Source organism: Panthera leo, chromosome D2, assembly GCF_018350215.1.
Source record: "Panthera leo isolate Ple1 chromosome D2, P.leo_Ple1_pat1.1, whole genome shotgun sequence".
NCBI classification, from domain to species: domain Eukaryota; kingdom Metazoa; phylum Chordata; class Mammalia; order Carnivora; family Felidae; genus Panthera; species Panthera leo.
In genome coordinates, this window is record NC_056689.1 from 42,582,934 (window position 1) to 42,603,068 (window position 20,135).

At 35.9% G+C, this 20,135-nt stretch overlaps 1 protein-coding gene across 7 annotated transcripts in view; it reads left to right on the plus strand.

Annotated features, from left to right (window-relative positions):
- Window positions 1-20,135, plus strand: part of CCSER2 (coiled-coil serine rich protein 2) — a 186,860-nt gene that overhangs the window by 151,315 nt on the left and 15,410 nt on the right. For all 7 annotated transcript variants that reach the window (XM_042907896.1, XM_042907895.1, XM_042907900.1 and 4 more), the window contains one exon: window positions 7,019-7,108. In XM_042907896.1, coding sequence (XP_042763830.1) covers window positions 7,019-7,108 — 90 coding nt within the window. The remainder of the gene's footprint in view (window positions 1-7,018; window positions 7,109-20,135) is intronic.

Here is a 20,135-nt window from a genome sequence, read left to right on the forward strand (position 1 = left end):
CAAGTAAAAAGGCAAGTAACATATCTGTCATTACTTACTTTGAATGTAAATGGACTAAATGCTCCAAGCAAAAGACATAGGGTGACAAAATGGATTAAAAAATAAAACAAAACAAGACCCATGGGGCACCTGGGAGTCTCAGTCAGTTAATCTTCAGACTCTAGATTTTGGCTCAGGTCATGATCTCACAGTTCATGAGGTTGAACCCCGCATTGGGCTCCATGCTGACAGCATGGAGCCTGCTTGGAATTCTCTGTCTCCTCCTCTCTCTGTGCCTGTCCTGCTCATGCCTTCTCTTTCTCAAAATAGATTTAAAAAAAAATTGTCTCTATCCTGCCTACAAGAGACTCATTTCAGACCAAAAGAAACCTGCAGATTGAAAGTGAGGGGATGCAGAAATATTTATCATGCAACTGAATGTGAAAAGAAAGCTGGGGTAGCAGTGTACTTATGTCAGACAAAATAGATGTTAAAGACTATAACGAGACAAAGAAGGACACTATATAATCATTAAGGGGAGAATCCAATAAGAAAATATAACAATTATAAATATTTATGCATCCAACACGGGAGCACCCAAATACATAAAACAGTTAATAACAAATATAAAGGAACTAATGAATAGTAATACAATAATAGTAGGGGGCTTGAACACCTTACTTACATCAATGGACAGATCATCTAAACAAAATCAAAGAAACGGTGGCTTTGAATGACACACTGGACCAGATGGATTTAACAGATATAATCAGAACATTCTATCTATCCTAAAACAGCCCAGTATACATTCTTTTCAAGTGTACATGGCACATCCTCAAGAATAGCAAATATTAGGCCACAAAACAAGTCTCAACAAGTTCAAAAAGATCAAAGTCATACCATGCATCTTTTATGACCACAACACTGTGAAACTAGAAATAAACCACAAGAAAAAAATCTGGGAAGAGCAAAAATGCATGGAGGTTAAATAACATACTACTAAACAATGAATTGGTCAACCAAGAAATCAAAGAAGAAATAAAAAATTACATGGAGGGAAATGAAAATTGCTCCCTCAAAAAGCAAGAAAAATCTCAAATAAATAACCTAACCTTACATCTAAAGGAGCTAGGAAAATAACAAACAAAACCCCAAACCAGCAGAAGGAAGGAAATAATAAAGATTAGAGCAGATATAAATAATACAGAAACTTAAAAAACAATATAACAGATCAGTTACACCAGGGGCTGGCTCTTTGAAAAGATCACCAAAATTGATAAACCTCTGATCCAGGCTCATTTAAAAAAAAATAAAAAGAGGACTCAAAGTCACAAGTGAAAGAGGAGAAATAACAACCAACAGTACAGAAACTCAATTTTAAGAGAATATTTTGAAAAACTATGTGCCAACAAATTGGACAACCTAGAGGAATTAGTAAATTCCTAAAAATATATCACCTCCCAAAACTGAAGCAGGGAAGAGATAGGAAATTTGAACAGTGATTACCAGCAATGAAAATTGTGTCAGTAATCAAAAAACTCCCAACAAACAAAATCAGATAAAGATATCACAAAAAGAACTATAGGCCAATATATCTCTGATGAAGATAGATGCAGAGATCCTCAACAAAATATTAGCAAATCAAATCCAACAGTACATTAAAACCATCATCATTATCAAGTGGGATTTATTGCTTGGATGCAAGGATGGTTCAGTATTCGCAAATCAATCAACATGATACATCACATCAATAAGAGAAAGGATAAGAATGATATGATCATTTCAATAAGTTCAGAAAAAGCATTCAATAAAGTACAACATAATTCATGATAAAAACCGCCAACAAGGCAGGTTTAGAGGGAACATACCTCAACATAATAAAGGCCACATATGAAAAACCCACAGCTAACATCATACTCAGTGGGGAAAAACTGAGAGCTTTCCCCCTAAGGTCAGGAGTAAGACAAGGATGTCTACTCTCACCACTTTTATTCAACATAGTACTGGAAATCCTAGCAACAGCAATCAGACAAAAAGAAATAAAAGACATCCATATTGGCTAAGGAAGAAGTAAAACTTCCACTATTTGCAGATGACATGATACTCTATAGAGAAGCCAAAAAACTCCACCAAAAAAGTACTAAAGCTGATAAATGAATTCAGTAAATTTGCAGGATATAAAAACAATGTACAGAAATCTGTTGCATTTCTATGTACTAATAATGAAGCAGCAGAATAAGAAATTAATAAAACAATCCAATTTGCCATTGCACCAAAAATAGTAAAATAGCTAGGAATAAACTTACCCAAAGAGGTGAAATTCTTAATATTCTGAAAACCATAAAACAAGGATGAAAGAAATTGAATACAACACAAAGAAATGAAAAGACATTCCATACTCACTGATTGAAAGAACAAATAATGTCAAGATATCTATACTACCCAAAGGAATCCACAGATTTAATGCAATTGCTAACAACATACCAACAGCATTTTTCACAGAACTAGAACAAGCAATCCTAAAATTTGTGTGGAACCACAAAAGATCCCAAATAGCCAAAGCAATCTTAGAAACAAAACTGAAGGTATTTTAGACTTCAGGTTGTACTGCAAAGCTGTAGTAATCAAAAACAGTATGGCCCTGGCACAAATAAACACACAGATCAATGGAATAGAATGAGAAGCCCAGAAATAAACCCACAATGATACGGTCAGTTGATCAACAAAGGAAGCAGGAATTCACAATGGGAAAAAGGTAGTCTCTTCATCAAATGGTGTTGGGAGAACTAAACTGCTACATGCAGAAGAAGGAAACTGGATGACTTTATCACTCTACACACAAAAATAAACTCAAGATGGATTAAAGACCTAGATGTGAGACCTGAAACTATAAAAATCCTAGAAGAGCACAGTCAGTAATGTCTCTGACTTTGGTCCTAGCAACATTTTTCTTTTTTTTTTTTTTAAATTTTTTTTCAACGTTTTTTATTTATTTTTGGGACAGAGAGAGACAGAGCATTAACGGGGGAGGGGCAGAGAGAGAGGGAGACACAGAATCGGAAACAGGCTCCAGGCTCCGAGCCATCAGCCCAGAACCTGACGCGGGGCTCGAACTCACGGACCGCGAGATCGTGACCTGGCTGAAGTCGGACGCTTAACCGACTGCGCCACCCAGGCGCCCCAGTCCTAGCAACATTTTTCTAGATATGTCTCCTGAGGCATGGGAAACAAAAGCAAAAATAAACTATTGGGACTACATAAAGATAAAAATCTTCTGCACAGCAAAGGAAACAACCAACAAAACTAAATGACAACCTGCTGAATGGGAGAAGATGTTTGCACATGACATATTCAAGAAACAATATCCAAAATATATAAAGAACTTATACAACCCAATACCAAAAGGATAATCCAATTAAATGGGCAGGAGACATGAACAGACATTTCTTCAAAGAAGACCTGCAGATGGCCAACAGACACATGATACAACACTCCCTATCATTTATCATCAGGGAAATGCAAATCACAACTACACTGCTCTATTACCTCACACGTGTCAGAATAGCTAAAATCAAAAATTCAAGAAATAACCAGTGTTGGCAAGGATGTGTAGAAAAAGGAACCCTTGTGCACTGTTGGTGGGAATCCAAACTGGTGCAGCCACTGTGGAAGACAATATGTAGGTTCCTCAAAAAGTTAAAAATAGAAGCACCCTACAATCCATTAAATGCACTACTGGATATTTACTCAAAGAGTACAAAACCACTACTTTGAAGGGATACATGCACCCCATGTTTATTTATGCATCATTTATAATAGCCAAACTATGGAAGCAGCCCAAGTGTCCATTGATAGAAGAATGTATAAAGAAGATGTGATTCATATATATGAATGTGTGTGTATGTAATGGAATATTTTTCAACCATATAAAAAGAATGAAATCTTGCCATTTGCAACAACATTAATGGATGTAGAGAATATAATGCTAAGTGAAATAAGCCAGTTAGAGAAAGACAGATACCAAAGGATTTCATTCATATGTGGAATTTAAGAAACAAAACAAATGAATAATGGAGAAAAAATAAACCAAAAGCAAACTCTTAACTAGAAAGAACAGATTACCAGAGGGGAGGTGGGTAGGGGAATGGGTGAAATAGGTGTAGAGGATTAGGAGTGCACTTGATGAACACAGTAATGTATGGAATTGGTATATGGTCTGTGTTATACAGCTGAAACTAACATAGCATTGTATGTTAACAACACTGGAATTTAAGGGAAAAAATGTGAAGGATTTTCTGGGGGATTTCAAAGTCCCTTTCTAGTTAGAACTTCAATGCATCTTATCTTTTAAAAAAATATATATGCAGTCACCCCAACCTGTGTTTGTATCTAGAGTTTCAGAAAAGTAAAGTGACAGCTATAAAACATAGAATTCATATTTTGTGTGAAATGTCCAGTTGTAAAATCAAATTGCAATGCTTCAAGAATTTAACTGGAAAGTATAGACGCTCAACAATTTAAACCTTATTTAAAATGCTAAGAATGCCCTTTAATTTTCCCTCACTACACTAGTTAAGTAATAGTTAATTTAGATACATTTTCTCAGTGAACCCTCAGAATAATCGTGTGGAATTTTCTTTATAGAGTCATAGGAAGTAGAACTCAGCTTAAGCAGACTAACACTTATATATGACTAGATCATATATTTGAAAAACTGTGATCAGCTGTGAAAAGCTGGATAGACCTGGGTTCAAATCCTTGTTCAGAAACTTAATGGCAATGTTCTCTTGGGGAAGTTACTTAATTTCTCCTAAGCCTTTTCTATACGTGAGGATAATAAAAATAATGCCGTATAAGATTATGATAATTTAGGGGCGCCTGGGTGGCTCAGTCGGTTAAGCGTCCAACTTCGGCTCAGGTCATGATCTCGCGGTCCGTGAGTTCAAGCCCCGCGTCGGGCTCTGTGCTGACAGCTCAGAGCCTGGAGCCTGTTTCAGATTCTGTGTCTCCCTCTCTCTCTGCTCCTCCCCTGTTCATGCTCTGTCTCTCTCTGTCTCAAAAATAAATAAACGTTAAAAAAAAAATTAAAAAAAAAAGATTATGATAATTTAAAGAACTATATTATGTAAACTACCTAATGCTATAACCTGGACCATGGATGCATGATAAATATTAACTCTTATTTAATGACTTGTCCCAGATCACCCAGCTTGTAAATCAGTGCATCTCTTATGATAAGTTCCAAGTAAAAATCGCTAAATTAAAAGTAACTTAAAGATTAGAACATTTGCAAAGTCAAGTAACAAAATAATACAGATCCCACCAATTTTCATGGTTACTTAAATGGTCATTTGGGTAACGGTGAAGTTCTCAGTTGGCTTTTCTGGAATCCTTTTAGCTGACCTTTAATGATTACAAGATGTCTTCTTTAGTTCTATATGTCACATACTTGCATATTAGTCCCCAAAAGTAGGAAAAGGGCCTGGGGGTTTTTTTGTGGGTTTTTTTGTTTTTTTTTTTTTTGTTTTTTTTTTGCATGCCTATTTTAAAAATCAAGAGCACTTTCCCAGAAATAACGCAGACTTTTCTCACATTGTATTGGCTACATTTGGGTTCTTTGTCCCTCCTAAGTATAGTGGAATGGGATTAATCTGATTGGTTCAAACTAATCAAAATCTATCATTGGGTCAAAAGATAGGATGTACTTTCCTGAAATATGGGACTACATAGAACATGAGCACATGGACAGGAAATGCTTTGGGTAGTTGTTTTAGATCTATTGAAGCGTCACAAATAATTCTGAAAATTATTGGAAAGTTCAAACATTTGCCAAATACTATTCTTAATATGATAGCACATAGGCTACAAAAAGAAAATTACTTCTGGAATTGCACTAATCAGGATAGGTTATACATAATGTGCTTGCATTAAAATAAATGCTTTATCTTTTCTTTACATGCCTCCCATATATATTAAAAGTTACATCCTATTACAGTGCATTCCACAAGACTCTTAAGTTGCCTGCTTATATATTGAATTTTATTTCTGTGACTATCCCATTTCTTAGGAATGGAAAAATGTCTTTACTATAGAGATTTTTGCTTGCAATTAGATCTTGTTTTATATATGAAAAATGGAATGATCTGATTACAATTAAGAAAAATTACAAAATATTTAAAATATTTTTAAAGTAGGCACATAATTTTAACTTGATGCAGTAATCAAGAATTTACTATGTAGATTTTCCTACAAGATAATATGTTTACCTCCAGTGGGGTTGTTTAATAAATAATATGGGCATCATCCAACTTCACACTAGGGAGAAACTCTTATTATCGTTTTTTCATTCTTTTTAAAAATTCGGTATTTATTTATTTGAGAGACCAAAGTTTATACAATAGGTACATTGCTTTGGGTTGTATAAATGACTAAATGAGTATGCTGTGAGTAGAATCATATGTAGAGAATTCATTTGTGAACTGAAATGGTCAGATGGATCTTGTCAAAAGGCAGAGATCCTTCAAATTGTTTAGTCCAATAAGGTTAACACATTATTAAGGAGGCTTAAAAAAGCACTACACATATGAATAGATAACCTTACTTGTGGACTGGTGGTATTTAGTATCTAGTAGAGTTGTATCAAAAATGAATTTAAGAAACTGTGGTGGTGACTAATAGTACCATTGTAGTTTAGAGAAATAAATTAGATTTTGCAATTGTATTCTTTATAAACTGTATATTGCTGTATATATTATACATTTATATACATAGTACTATGTTTATATACATAAGATCATAGATAATGTGTTTATGGATAATGTAAGAGGTTCCCAAGGTTAATTTTTACTATTCAGAATTTTAGCTTTACTGACTAACTGTAGAACCCAGTCTCTGAATAAGTTGGGAAACTTCTGAATAGATGTGGATGTTTGCCCCTTTTTTTGTGGTACTGGTCTTTTACCCTTTAAGTGAGCCTATACTTTGTATGTATATGTATGTAGAGAATTATACTAGTATAAAAATTTGTGGTTTTATTCAGGCAACTCGGTGTAACTGCCACCAAAAATTTAAAGAGGAAAAATGCACATATGCTGAAAAATATACTCAAACACCCTGGAGAAGAATTCCTGTAAGTAACATATGCCCTGAACCTCTTCTCATGTCATTTATTCTTTTGATGTTTGTTCCACTCTTTTTTACTCTAATCTAATAATTTTGAATCTGCCATGGCTGTATTTTTTTTTTTTTTTTTTTAGGTAAGTTGAGTTTTCTTGTCTCTTAGGTGTTTATGTGCTTTCTAAAGCTTCTCTTGTGTGTCTTATGTAATGAATGTGCATTTAATAGCTTTTCCATTCTTCACACTATAGCCCGTTTTATTTGAGTGTCTAGTCTCCTCTCATTGCATGTATTTATGAGAGTAGTATTTCCTCATGCCCTAAAAGAAATAGAAATCCAAAAAATGCAATCTTCCCTCTTTAGCAGCGTATAGCCCTTTGAAAATATATGATGTAGCATTTTATTTTGTTGTTGAAACTTTTCAAATATATTCTATCATTATAATTACTTAAATGTTGAGGTTATTAAGAAGTATAAATTTATTAAGATGCAGATATGTAGGCATAGTTAGGGAATGGTTTCTTCTGAACAGTAGAAAGTAGCCACGTGTTCCGTGCTTCTTGTTTTTCAAAATATATTTAGTCTAAAATATACTGACCATAATTTAATCTGAGTTCTAAAACTCAGTTCAGGGTATGCCTGTGCCAGAGAATCATCACATGGCCATCTAGTCATGATGATCCTGTTGTAGGGTGCCAGCTAATAAATATTTTTTTTGTTAAGGGAATGCCTTAGAAAGCCACCTTTGATGCTTCTTTTGCCTTACTTTAGCAGTGGAATCCTATTAACAAATGAACAAGGAACCATAGTGGTTAATATGATCAATAGTCCAATTTTTAAAGTTTAGCTATTGGCTTTAAAGCTTACAAGATGCTTTTTTCCATTTCATCTAACAAGTAATTTTTTGTGTGTGCTGTATATAAGGTATGATGCTAATAATTAGTTTATTCAACAAAAATTTGTGAGCCTCTCATCTCAGTTATTAGGCTCTTGCAGTAGAAGTAGGGAATTGGGGAAGGAAATACACAGACAAATAAGGATTCCTTCCTCCATTAGCAAGTGCTTATTAAAGGAACTGGTGATATGATATAAAGTGTAGTGAGTTCTATAAGGTTCCAAAGATTGGGAAAGACCAGTTGGAAGAATCAAGGAGCTTGGTGAAGAAGGCCAAGGTTGTAGTTGAAATCATAGAAAGTAAAAGATGCCAGTAGGCAGAGATGATATCATATTTCTTTAACGTCAAAGGGTGTGGAACCTTACCTGATGGAGGAAATTGGAAAATAAGATTATGCCTCTTGCTTCTAGATGGAGATTTGGGCTTTCCAGGTTTCTCCAGTTTCCTCACAGATATTTGTGCTTTCTGACACTGTTACTAAGTAGTTTGGTGATTTCATTAAGTGTAAGAAGTTCCATTTTCTCATCCTCATGGGAGTCTTTATACAACCTCTGTCTTTTTTGACCTTACTGTTCTGAAAACTGGCTATTAGTCAGACAAAAGTCTGCTTTTGCTGAAATATTCTCATCTGAGGGACAAAATACCCAGATAAAGTGGTGAAACGGGTAATGTGGAAAGAACAACAATGTGGAAGGTATCTAATCACTTACACAAAAGTCGTTGAAGACTAGAAATACTAGGAAATAGTGATTATGTTAGAAACCAAGATTAATTTTAAATCCCTAAACTTGACAAAAGTTTATTTTTAAAGATAGTAGGACATTATTGTATACAAGTATATTCTTATGAATAGCATTATCTTGGTTTGTTCCTATCATAACTATTTATAAAATAGAAAAGATAAAATTGGAGATCTTTATCACAGACCCATCACAAAAGTCATGTCAACCGTTTATAATTTTCAAAGGAAAAGTAGTTTGTCTAGTTCCTAGCAGCATGATATATGTAACTATTAGAGAACTCCACTCCCTCCCTTTTTTTTCTTGCTTGGGAGAGAAGATGAAATACTAAATGAAAGGAACATTACAACCTAAAGGTTTGTCTTAAGAGGACACTCTCCTAAGTCCTTTTTCTTTTACGCTATGCCTTCCTGATTTGGGAGTGGGCAGCATAATTATTAGTTAATTTTTACGTGAGAATAATGACCTGATTTTATACTTTGGTATGCCATTTTCTCCCAATTGGATAAGTGTTATATTATTACTCCTATATATTTCTGAAGGGAATTAAAGGATTTGTTTCTTTGTAGAGTTCTTTTATTTATTTATATTCACTAATTGCTTATATATAACATATGCCACTAGAAGTATTTTAAGTGAAATATACATATACTTTGATGTTTAAACAAATAATTAGGGGCGCCTGGGTGGCTCGTTCGGTTGAGCGTCCGACTTTGGCTCAGGTCACGATCTCGCGGTACATGAGTTCCAGCCCCGTGTCGGGCTCTGTGCTGACAGCTCAGAGCCTGGAGCCTGTTTTAGATTCTGTGTCTCCCTCTCTCTGACCCTCCCCCGTTCATGCTCTCTCTCTCTGTCTCAAAAATAAATAAACATTAAAAAAAATTTTAAACAAATAATTACAATGTGATCATATAACTATTTTTAAATTGTTAATGTTAGTCATTTTTAGATATTGACCATTGAATATGGCCTGTGTTCCTGTGACCCAAATGCTAACAGGAGCCACCTGTATAGCTGAGACATCACATTCTAGCTGCATGTATTTATGGCAACACAATAAGAATTCTATTATGTGTATCTTTACACTGATTTTTAAACAGTTACACTATAACTTTTGTGGACACATCTGAAACCATTAACTGAAAAATAGAATTGTTTTTCAAGGCTAAGAACAAATTAAATATGACTATCTTAGCGACTGAGTGACTTATCTAGTTGTAAATTTAAGGGTATCTAAATCTGTGCCCTCCAGTACCAAATGCCAGAATTATAAAAGGAAGTTTTAAAACTTTGTTTAAAGTATCCACTGACAGAAGCAAAGTTTACCTATACTATAGTTAAAAAAACAAATGATACCACCAAAGTTTTCTACTACTGGGATCCATTTCATTTGTGTGATATAGAATTTTAATTTACTGACTTGTACATCAAGGGTGTAGGCAGGACATAAAGAGATTTTGCTCTTAGAAATTTAATGATAGCAATTAGTGAGAAATGGATGATCCTATTAGGTTTCTCGAAGCAAATGATCAGGGCATCTGGGTGGCATCTGATCCCAGCATCATGGGATCGAGCCCCACATTAGCCTCCACACTGAATGTGGAGCCTGCTGAAGATTCTCTCTCTTTGGTCTTCTCTGCCCCTTTCTCCTACTCTCTCTCTCTCTCTCTCTCTCTCTCTCTCTCTCTCTCTCTCAAAAAACAAAAAAGAAGCATCTTGATCAAATCAGTCTTTCAGATGAAATCAATCAGGAGAAATTAGCTAGAGATGTAGATTAAGAGCATAGGGGAGACTTGAGTGTATGGACAGAAATCTTTACTGATAAAGCTTTATCTACTAGGAAAGCTCACTGTTGCAGTGCCAAGTGCCACAAATCCTTTGGGAGCAAGGAAGTTTCCTAAGGAAGTTTCCTAAGCTCTCCCAGAAGAGGGAGAAATAAGCAAACTAATCATGAATCAGGAAAAGTTTTATCTCCTCATTGCTAAGATAAAAATCCCCCACACTCTTAACTTCAGGTGGAAACTCTTGTGTGTTCTCACCTCTGCATTAAGAAAAAGCTGTTTGATGGGAGAGCTACAAGTGTTCTGACAGAATTGGCTCACAGTTCCTTGCCTTATCCCACACAGAGTTCACACAAATGGTTGTTCTGTTTTTTAAGTTTATCTATTTATTGAGAGAGAGAGAGCAAAGGAAGGGACGGAGGGTGAGGAGAGGATTCCAAGCAGGCTTCGCGCTGTCACCGAGCTAGACGTGGGGCTCAATCTCACCAACGGTGAGATCATGATCTGAGCCAAAATCAAGAGTCGGACGTCCAGCCAACTGAGCCACTCATGCGGCCCTCACACAAATGTTTTTATGTGAAGACTTGGTCTCAGTAGACTTTATCTTGAGAAAAATGAAGTTGCCTCTAAAACCCTGAGTTCAGACACTTCTGTTTTTCAGGGTTTTTTTTCCCTTATTTTGTTTTTGTTTCTGTTTTTTTTATGTCCCACCAATTTTAAAGTGTAATTAGAATATCATGCATATTATTAAACTATTTGTCAGATATCCCAGGCATGTTTTTCTATAAGTAGATTTTATTTTTCCCTTTGGATTGAATATATTCATATGCATACCTACTGCTCTTAGTTTTTATACACAACCATTGTGGTTTCTCTAGCAGAAAGCATCTCATATCTACCATTTCATCTTAAAAGTCATCAGAAGATTTAAAGTAGATTTCGATGAGCAAAAGGTACTTTCTTGGTTAGAGCTTAGGGAACTTCATGACTTCATGGCATCAACTAAGACAGAATTATGCACTTGCTGCCTTCTAGATTAGTGCTCCAGTAGAAATATACTGTGACCTACATTTGTAAATGTCCTAGTATCCAAATTAGAGTGAAAACGGGACAAGCAGATTTAATTTTTTTAAGTTTATTTATTTATTTTGAGAGAGAGAGAGAGAGAGCGCACACATGAGAGGCATGAGGGGAAGGGCAGAGAGAGGAGAGAGAGACAATCCCAAGCAGACTCCACACTGCCACAGGGACGCTATCAATGCGGGGTTCAATCTCACAAAACTGTGAGATCATGACCTGAGCTGAAATCAAGAGTCATACACCTAACCAACTGAGCCACCCAGGCCCCCTGTGGAATTAACTTTAATAAAACATTTTATTAACCCAAGAGTACTATTTGAGCATGAAAACAATATAAAGAAGATATTGAGATATTTTACATTCTGATTTTTTATTTTTTACTGGTACTAAGTCTTTGACATTTGGGGGGTATTTTGCATTTAGAGTACATTTCCTTTCAGACCAGCCATAATTCAGTTCTGTGTGGAGGTCATTGGATTAGGCTTTAAACCTGAACTAAGTAGCAGGAATTGACCAAATAAATAAATAAATAAATAAATAGTACATTCCTTCAGCTTTTAAACCATAGAGCCATTTATTCATTCATTCAGTGAACTTTGATTAGTTTGTTCTGTATTTCAGTCCCAGTGTGCTAAGGGTTTTGGATGCTAAATCAAAGACATTGCCTGATTCTTAGTTTATGATATTCGTGAGCAGATAGCAAAGGACACCTAAGAGGACAGGAGAATGAGGCTCTTCTTTCTGGACCAGAGGATGGTGGACATGTGTTCCAGATTTGGGGACTAGACCTTCTGGCTTTCAACTCCATCATAGAATTGCCATGACTAACGGCAGACTTCAGTTCAGGGATGTAGTGTGTTCCAGCACTCACTGCTGGAACAGCTCCATGCATTTGGGAACTTGCTTTGCTTCTGCTGTCTTTTTGCTGAAGATCAGGTCTCTCACCCTTTCCTTACATCTTATAAATCCTAAATCTTCTAAGTTTCTAAGTTAGGTTCTTCTCTACAAGTTCTCTTTTGTTGTGGAAACACTACTAATAGATATAGAATCATGGGGAGCCAGTGCCTACTCTTAGTACTGCTGCTTAGTGTTGCTCAGATATCTGTTGTTTCTGAAGTTGCCTGATCTCAAGGTTTAGTTAGTCGTGTATTTATTTTATAGCTAATTCAGTTGTTTACTGTTAAAAGGAGTACATAGTCTTTCTTATTTTCATACTCAGGGAAATTACCTTTATAGAGATGAGAATATCTTTAAACATGTTTTCTTTCTCTCCCTACCAATGTAATCAGCATTTTAAATAGTTTTCCTCTGTATTACTCTAAAGTGCATTATGGTTTCATTCTTCTCTTTTTTTTTACTTTTTATTTTAAATACTCACAGATTATAAAAAGTTGCAAAAATAGTACAGAAAGATCCCTTGTATGGTTCACCCATTATCCCACAATGGTTACACTTTATGTAGTTACAATACAATATCAAACCCAGGAAACTGACATTAGTATTTTTGTAGTTCTATGCCATTTTATTACTGCTTAGATTCCAGCAACAACCACCATATTTAAGATACAGAATTATCGTGCCACTATGAAGTTTTGCCTTGTGTGCTACCTTTTAAGAGTCAGGACCATTCCCTTCCTCTACCATTCCTAACTCCTGGCAGCCACTATCTGTTTTTCCATACCTTTAATTTGGTGATTTCAAGAATTTTATGTAAGTGATATTATATAGTGTGTGACCTTTTGAGATTGGATTTTTAAAAAATTTTTTAAACATATTATTTTATTTTTTGAGAGACAGAGCACGAGTAGGGGAGGGGCAGAGAAAGGGGGAAACACAGAATTCAAAGCAGACTTCAGGCTCTGAGCTGTCAGCACAGAGCCTGATATGGGGCTTGAACCCATGAAGATCATGAACTGAGCCAAAGTCAGATGCTCAACCAGCTGAGCCACCCAGGCACCCTGAGATTGACTTTTTTCACTCAGCATAAGGAAATTCATCCAAGAAGTTGTGTCTATCAGTAATTTGCTCCTTTTTATTGCCAAGTAGTATTCCATGATATGGATGTTCTATAGTTTGTTTAACCACTTTATCTATTGAAAGACATTTTGATCATTTCCAGTTTTGGGCTATTACAAATAAAGCTGCTGCGAGTATTTGTGTAGAGGAAATTTTCATTTCTCTGGGATAAATGCCCAGAGTGTGCATTCTGGGTCACATGGTAACTCTGTATTTAGTTCTCAAAGAAACTCCCAAACTGCTTATCAGAACAACTGCTGGAACAGATTCTCATCAACATTGTATGAGAGATACAGTTTCTCTGCATATTTTTTTAAATTTATCTATTTATTTTTGAGAGAGAGACAGTACGAGTGGGGGAGGGGCAGAGAAAGGGAGAGAGAGAATCCCAAGCAGGCTCTGCACTGTCTGTGCAGAGCCCAACATGGGGCTTGAACTCACGAAACTGTGGGATCATGACCTGAGCCAAAATCAAGAGTCAGACACTTAACTGACAGCCTCCCAGGTGCCCCTGGTTTCTCTACATCTTTATTAGTATTTAGTAGTGTTATTTTTTTAATTTTAGCCATTCTGCTAAGTGTCTAGTGATATATCAGTGTGGTTTTAATTTCTATTTCCATAATGGCTAATGGCGCTAATGTCTTTTGTGTATTTAACTTGCCATTTTCTTCTTGAAATACATCTTCCTGTCTTCCCATTTTGTAACTCGATTTTTAATTTTTTTAATGTTGAATTTTGAGAGTTCTTGATATATTATCCAAGTCCTTACATAAGAGTAAAGTATGTGGTTTGCAAGAATTTTCCCCTTATTGGGGAAATCTTCCTCACCTAGTAATTCAAGAGTAAAATATCTTAATTTTGATGAAGTCCAATTTATGAATATTTTTTGTCTTTTATGGATTGTGCTTTTTGTGTTATGCCTAAATGTTTCACCAAGGCCAAGACGTTGAAAAGTTTGTTTCCGTCGAGGATGTTTATACTTCTACATTCTACATTTGAATCTGTGATCCATCTTGACTTAATTTTTATGTAAGATATGAGGTTTAGGTCAAGGTTCATTATTTTCCTTCCAGTATCCAGTTGCTTTGCACCATTTGTTAAAAAAGACTATACTTTCTATGGGGCACCTGGGTGGTTCAGTCAGTTAAGCATCCAACTCTTGATCTCAGCTCAAGTCTTGATCTTGGGGTCCTGAGTTTGAACTTGCATTGAACTCTGCACTGGGTATGAAGCCTACCTAAAATAAATAAATACATTCACACATACATATGTACATACATGCATACTGCCCTTTCTCTGTTGAATTACTTTTGTGTTTTTGTCAAAAATCAGTGAACTATATACTTGTGGGGATCTGCTTCTGATTTCTCTGTTCCATTTATCTATGTATCTACCCCTCCACCAATACCTCACTGTCTTGATTGCTGTAACTATATAAAAAGTCTTGAGTGATTCCTCCTACTTTTTCTTTTTCATAATCGTTTATATATTCTAATTTATTTGCTTTTCCACATAATTTTAGAATTAGCGTGTGTTTATCTACAAAAATTCTTGCCAGGATTTTGACAGAAAATATGTTATACTTAAATATCATTTTGGAGTTAACATCTTTAATATATGTTGAGTCTTCCCATCCATGAATAAGGTATAGCTCCCCATTAATTTAAATCATTTTTTATTTCTTTAACCAACATTTTCTAGTTTTTAGAATACAAGTTCTTCATATGCTTAGATTTATTATGTATTTCATCAATTTGAGTTATTATAAATGGCATTGTCTTTTAAATTTAAGTTTCATGTGTTCATTGCTGGTATTTAGAAATACAATTGATTTTTGTATATGGATCTTGTATCCTATGAACTTATTAAACCCACAAGTTCTGGGCGTTTTTCCTGTAAATCTGGATTTTCTACATGGACTATCCTGTCATCTGCAAATATGAACAGTGTTTTTACTTTTTGATCTATATATCTTTTCTTTGCTTGCATTATGCCACTGGTTAGAACTTCCAGTAGTAAGTTGAATAAGAATTATGAAGGTGGGCATTCTTGCCATGTTCCTGATTTACGGGGAAAAGCATTCAGTCTTTCACCGTTAAATGAATGTTAGCTATAGATATTTGAAAGATGCTAGTTGAGGAACTTCCTTTCTATTCTTCGTTTGCTGAGAGTTTTCATCATGAATGTGTGTTGATGTTGTTAAATGCTTTTGCTATACTAATATATACGAACATATGTTTTGTTGTTTGTTTGTTTGTTTTTTGCTTTAGCCTACTGATTGCATTCATTGTTTTTGAATCAATCTTGTGGACCTAAACCCCATTTAGTCATGGTATATAATTCTTTTATGTATTTCTGAATTATTCAGTGGTATTAAGGATTGTTTACGTTTATATTTGTGAGGAGTAATTGTTGTTTTGGGGTGGGGGTGTACTATCTTTGTCTGGCTTTGTTTTAGGTTAATTCTAGCCTCATAAATGAGTGGGAAAGTATTTTTTCCTCTAGTTACGTTTTCTGGAAGAGATTGTGTAGAATTGGTATTAATTGTTTAAATACTTGGTGGAATTATCCAGTGAACCACCTAGGCCTGGAGATTTCTTTTGCGGAGGGCAGGGTTTAAGTTTATTTATTATTTATTTTGAGAGAGAGAGAGAAAAAGAGCATGAGCTGGGAAGGGGCAGAAAGAGAGGGAGAGAGAGAATCCCAAGCAGGCTCGATATCACAAGCTGTCAGATCATGACCTAAGGTGAGATCAAGAGTCGAACAAATGCTCAACTGACTGAGCCACCCAGGTGCCCCTGGGGGAGTTTTTTAATTGTTATAGACCTATTCAAGTGATTTCTTTCAACTCAGATGAGTTTTCATAGTTTGTGGTTTTGATGAATTCATCCATATCTTCTTTTGTCAAATTTATGACTATAAAGTTGTTCATAGTATTGTCTTGCCATCTTTTTAATGGCTGGAGGATCTGTATTGATACCCTGTTTCATTCCTAATTTTGCTAATTTAAGTCTTCTCTTCAATATTCTTTATCATTTGCAGTGATCTGTCAATTTTGTTGAACTTTTCAAAGAACCAACTTTTTATCTCTTTGATTACCTCTGTTTTTCTGTGTTCAGTTTCAGTAGTTTCTGCTCTTCATTGTATCCTTCTTTCTACTCATTTTTTTCTTTTTTTTTTTTTTTAACGTTTATTTATTTTTGAGACAGAGAGAGACAGAGCATGAACGGGGGAGGGGCAGAAAGAGAGGGAAACACAGAATCTGAAACAGGCTCCAGGCTCTGAGCCATTAGCCCAGAGCCCCACGCGGGGCTCGAACTCACGGACTGCGAGATCGTGACCTGAGCTGAAGTCGGACACTTAACCGACTGAGCCACCCAGGCGCCCCCTTCTTTCTACTCATTTTTGGTTTATTTTGTTTTTTTTTTCCCCAAGTTTCTTAAGGTGGCAGTTCAGCTTGTTGATTTGTGGGTTTTTTTTTTCTCTTTTTTGTCACTACTGTAGCTGTGTTCCATAACTTTCAGTATGTGTTTCTTTTGTATTCAGCGTGTGTGCATGTGCGCACGCATGTGTGTTTAATTTCCCTTGAGATTTCTTTAATCCATGAATTGTTGAGTAACCAAGTGTTCAGAAGTTTTTCTGTCATTTTTCTGTTTTGGATTTCTAATTTGATTCCATGGTGGTCAAAAACACATTCTGGAGGCGCCTGGGTGGCTCAATCAGTTAAGCATCTGACTCTTGATTTCAGCTCAGGTCACGATCCCAGGGTGGTGGGATTGAGCCCCACGTTGGGCTCCATGCTGAGCATGGAGCCTGCTTAGGATTCTCTCCTCCCTCTCTTTCTACCCCTTCTCCATTTTTTCTCTGTCTCTCAGTCTCTCTCTCTCTGTCTCTCTGAAAATGAGTATATAAACTTTAAAAAACAAAGAACTTCATTCCTTTAAAACACACACACATTCTGTGTGGGACACCTGAGTTGATCAGTCCGTTAAGCATCTGACTCTTGATTTCAGCTCAGGTCATGATCTCATGGTTCATGGGTTCGAGCTCCATGACAGGTTCTGTGCTGGCACTGATAGCACGGAGCCTGCTTGAGATTTGCTCTCTCTCTCTGCTCCTCCTCCACTCACTTTCATGCTCTTTCTCTCTAAATAAATATATTAATAAACTTTTTTTTAAATGTCCCCTTTATATTAAAAAAACACCTTTTGTGCAGTTTGTCTTTTAGTTGTTGTGGTTTGTTTTATCGCCTAGACTGGTAAAGGTGATAAGTGATCTATGGACTCTTAAAAAGAATGCATATTTTGCTGTTGCTGGATGGAGTATTCTATAAACATTGATTAGATCCTGATTATTGATGATGTCCTTGAGTCCTCGGTATCACTGTCGATTTTATTGTCTAGTTGTTTTATCAATTATTAAGAGAGGGGTGTTAGATTCTCCAGCTGTAATTGTGGATTTGGCCGTTCAGTTCTGTCAGTTTTTGTTTCATGTGTTACACAGTTCTGTAGTTTGGTGCATATATGTTTAGGATCACTATGTCTTTTTGGTAGATTGACCCTTTTATCATTTTATAAGGTAATTTTTTATGCCTGGAAGTTTTCCCTGAATCTTCCTTTATTTGATATTAATATAGCCACTCTTGCTTTTTCTGTGAACATCTCTTAATGAAACTATGATTGACACCAAGGAAAGTAAGAAAGCTATTATTACTCTCAAGATGCTTATATTTAATAGAAGAATAATAGAAATATTCAAATCAATATAATGAAAAGCAGAAGAAAAATTCCCTGAGACAAGTACCACCAAATGATGTGGGTGTTTATAAACAAGAGTGATCATAGTTAATTTAGGTAGAATCCGGAAAAGCTTCTAGAGAATGGATTTGAAATGGGCTTGGAAGGCTGCATAGGAATTGGGCAGATGGAGGTGGAAAAGTGGAAAAGTGAAGTAAGTAAAATGAGTAATATTTTTTGCCTTTCTAGTCATAAATTCAAATGACAACTGTTCAAACAGTTTATTAAATGGGTGCCCCTTGGCAGTAGCAGGCAGAGCTATTTATGTGTTTATTTCACAAGGTTGTCTCTCTTTCCCTCTCATGCTCAAACCTTGCCCCATAGATGATGGTTTGTTTCTCTTGGGTGAGTGAAGATGGGTGTCATCAGTTTTATTTCTAAGATTCTTAGGTGCTTGTAATATGCATTCAGGCCTAATATTATAGCTTCATCTCTAGGTAAATACAGTAACTTCATTTAATGCAGTTTAAATCCATAAACAGTTACTAAGAGCCTGCTGTGTGCCAGGTAAAGAAGGTAGGACATTTAACATCCTTTAAAACTCCTGCCAGGTTTGGGGTGCCGGGGTGGCTCAGTCAGTTAAGCTTCTGACTTGGGCTCAGTCCATGATCTCATGGTCCATGGATCAAGCCCCTCATGGGGCACTGTACTGTCATAACAGCTCGGAGCCTGGAGCTTGCTTTGGATTCTATGTCTCCCTCTCTCTGTGCCTTTCCCTGGCTCATGCTCTGTCTGTCTCTCTCTCAAAAAATAAAGAAACATTAAAAAATTAAAAACAAAAAAACAAAAAAACTCCTGTCAGATTTTTAGGTATCATGACAGATACTTACACTAAAAGTATTTCAAAGAAATAATTATCATGAGATACCATTTGATACAAAGTTGTTTCAAATGCCATATATGTAGAATTATACAATTAAAGGATAAAAATGACTGGAGTAGGGATTAGGACAGGTATGTGAGTAACTGATAAGAACTAAAAGTGAGAAGTTTCTTAGAGATAAACTATTCTGTCTTAGTCTGCTTGGGAAGCTATAACAGAATACCATAGATTGGGTGGCTTATAAACAATAGAAATCCATCTCCCATGGATTTGGGGGCTGAGAGGCCGAGGATCAAAGACACTGGCAGATTCAGTTTCTGGTGAGGGCCTTCATAATAGACAGTCATCTCATCATGTCTTCTCATGGTAGATGGGACTAGGGAGCTTTCTGTGTTGTTGTTGTTGCTGCTGCTGTTGTTTTTTTTAATAAGGGCACTAATTCCATTCATGAGGGTTCCACCCCCATGCCTTAATCACCTCCCAAAGTCCCTACCTCCAAATACCGTCACACTGGGGAAATACATCTCAACATCAAATTTTGGGGGAACACAAATAATTCATTCTATAGCACATTCCAGTCTTTCATCTTACAAATGATGAAACTGAGGCTCAGAAAAATCAGTGACTTTTTCAAGGTTGCAGGACTTAAGGAAGATCCAAAGAAAAACACAGTTCCCCTGGCTCCCAGTTAGTACTATATTCACAGAACCCCAGAGAGAATTTATTTCTTTGAAAAGGAATCCCTGACTGCTAGTTTAGCTTATGTACAAAATTCCTATCTGAAAGTGTCTTTACCCAGAGCAGTGGCTGGCCTTGGTGATACTCATAGGAAAAGTGCATGTCCCTTCTTGGTTGAGGACTTGTTTTGTGTAAAGGTTTTGAACCAAAACATTTCTGAAACAGCAAAAT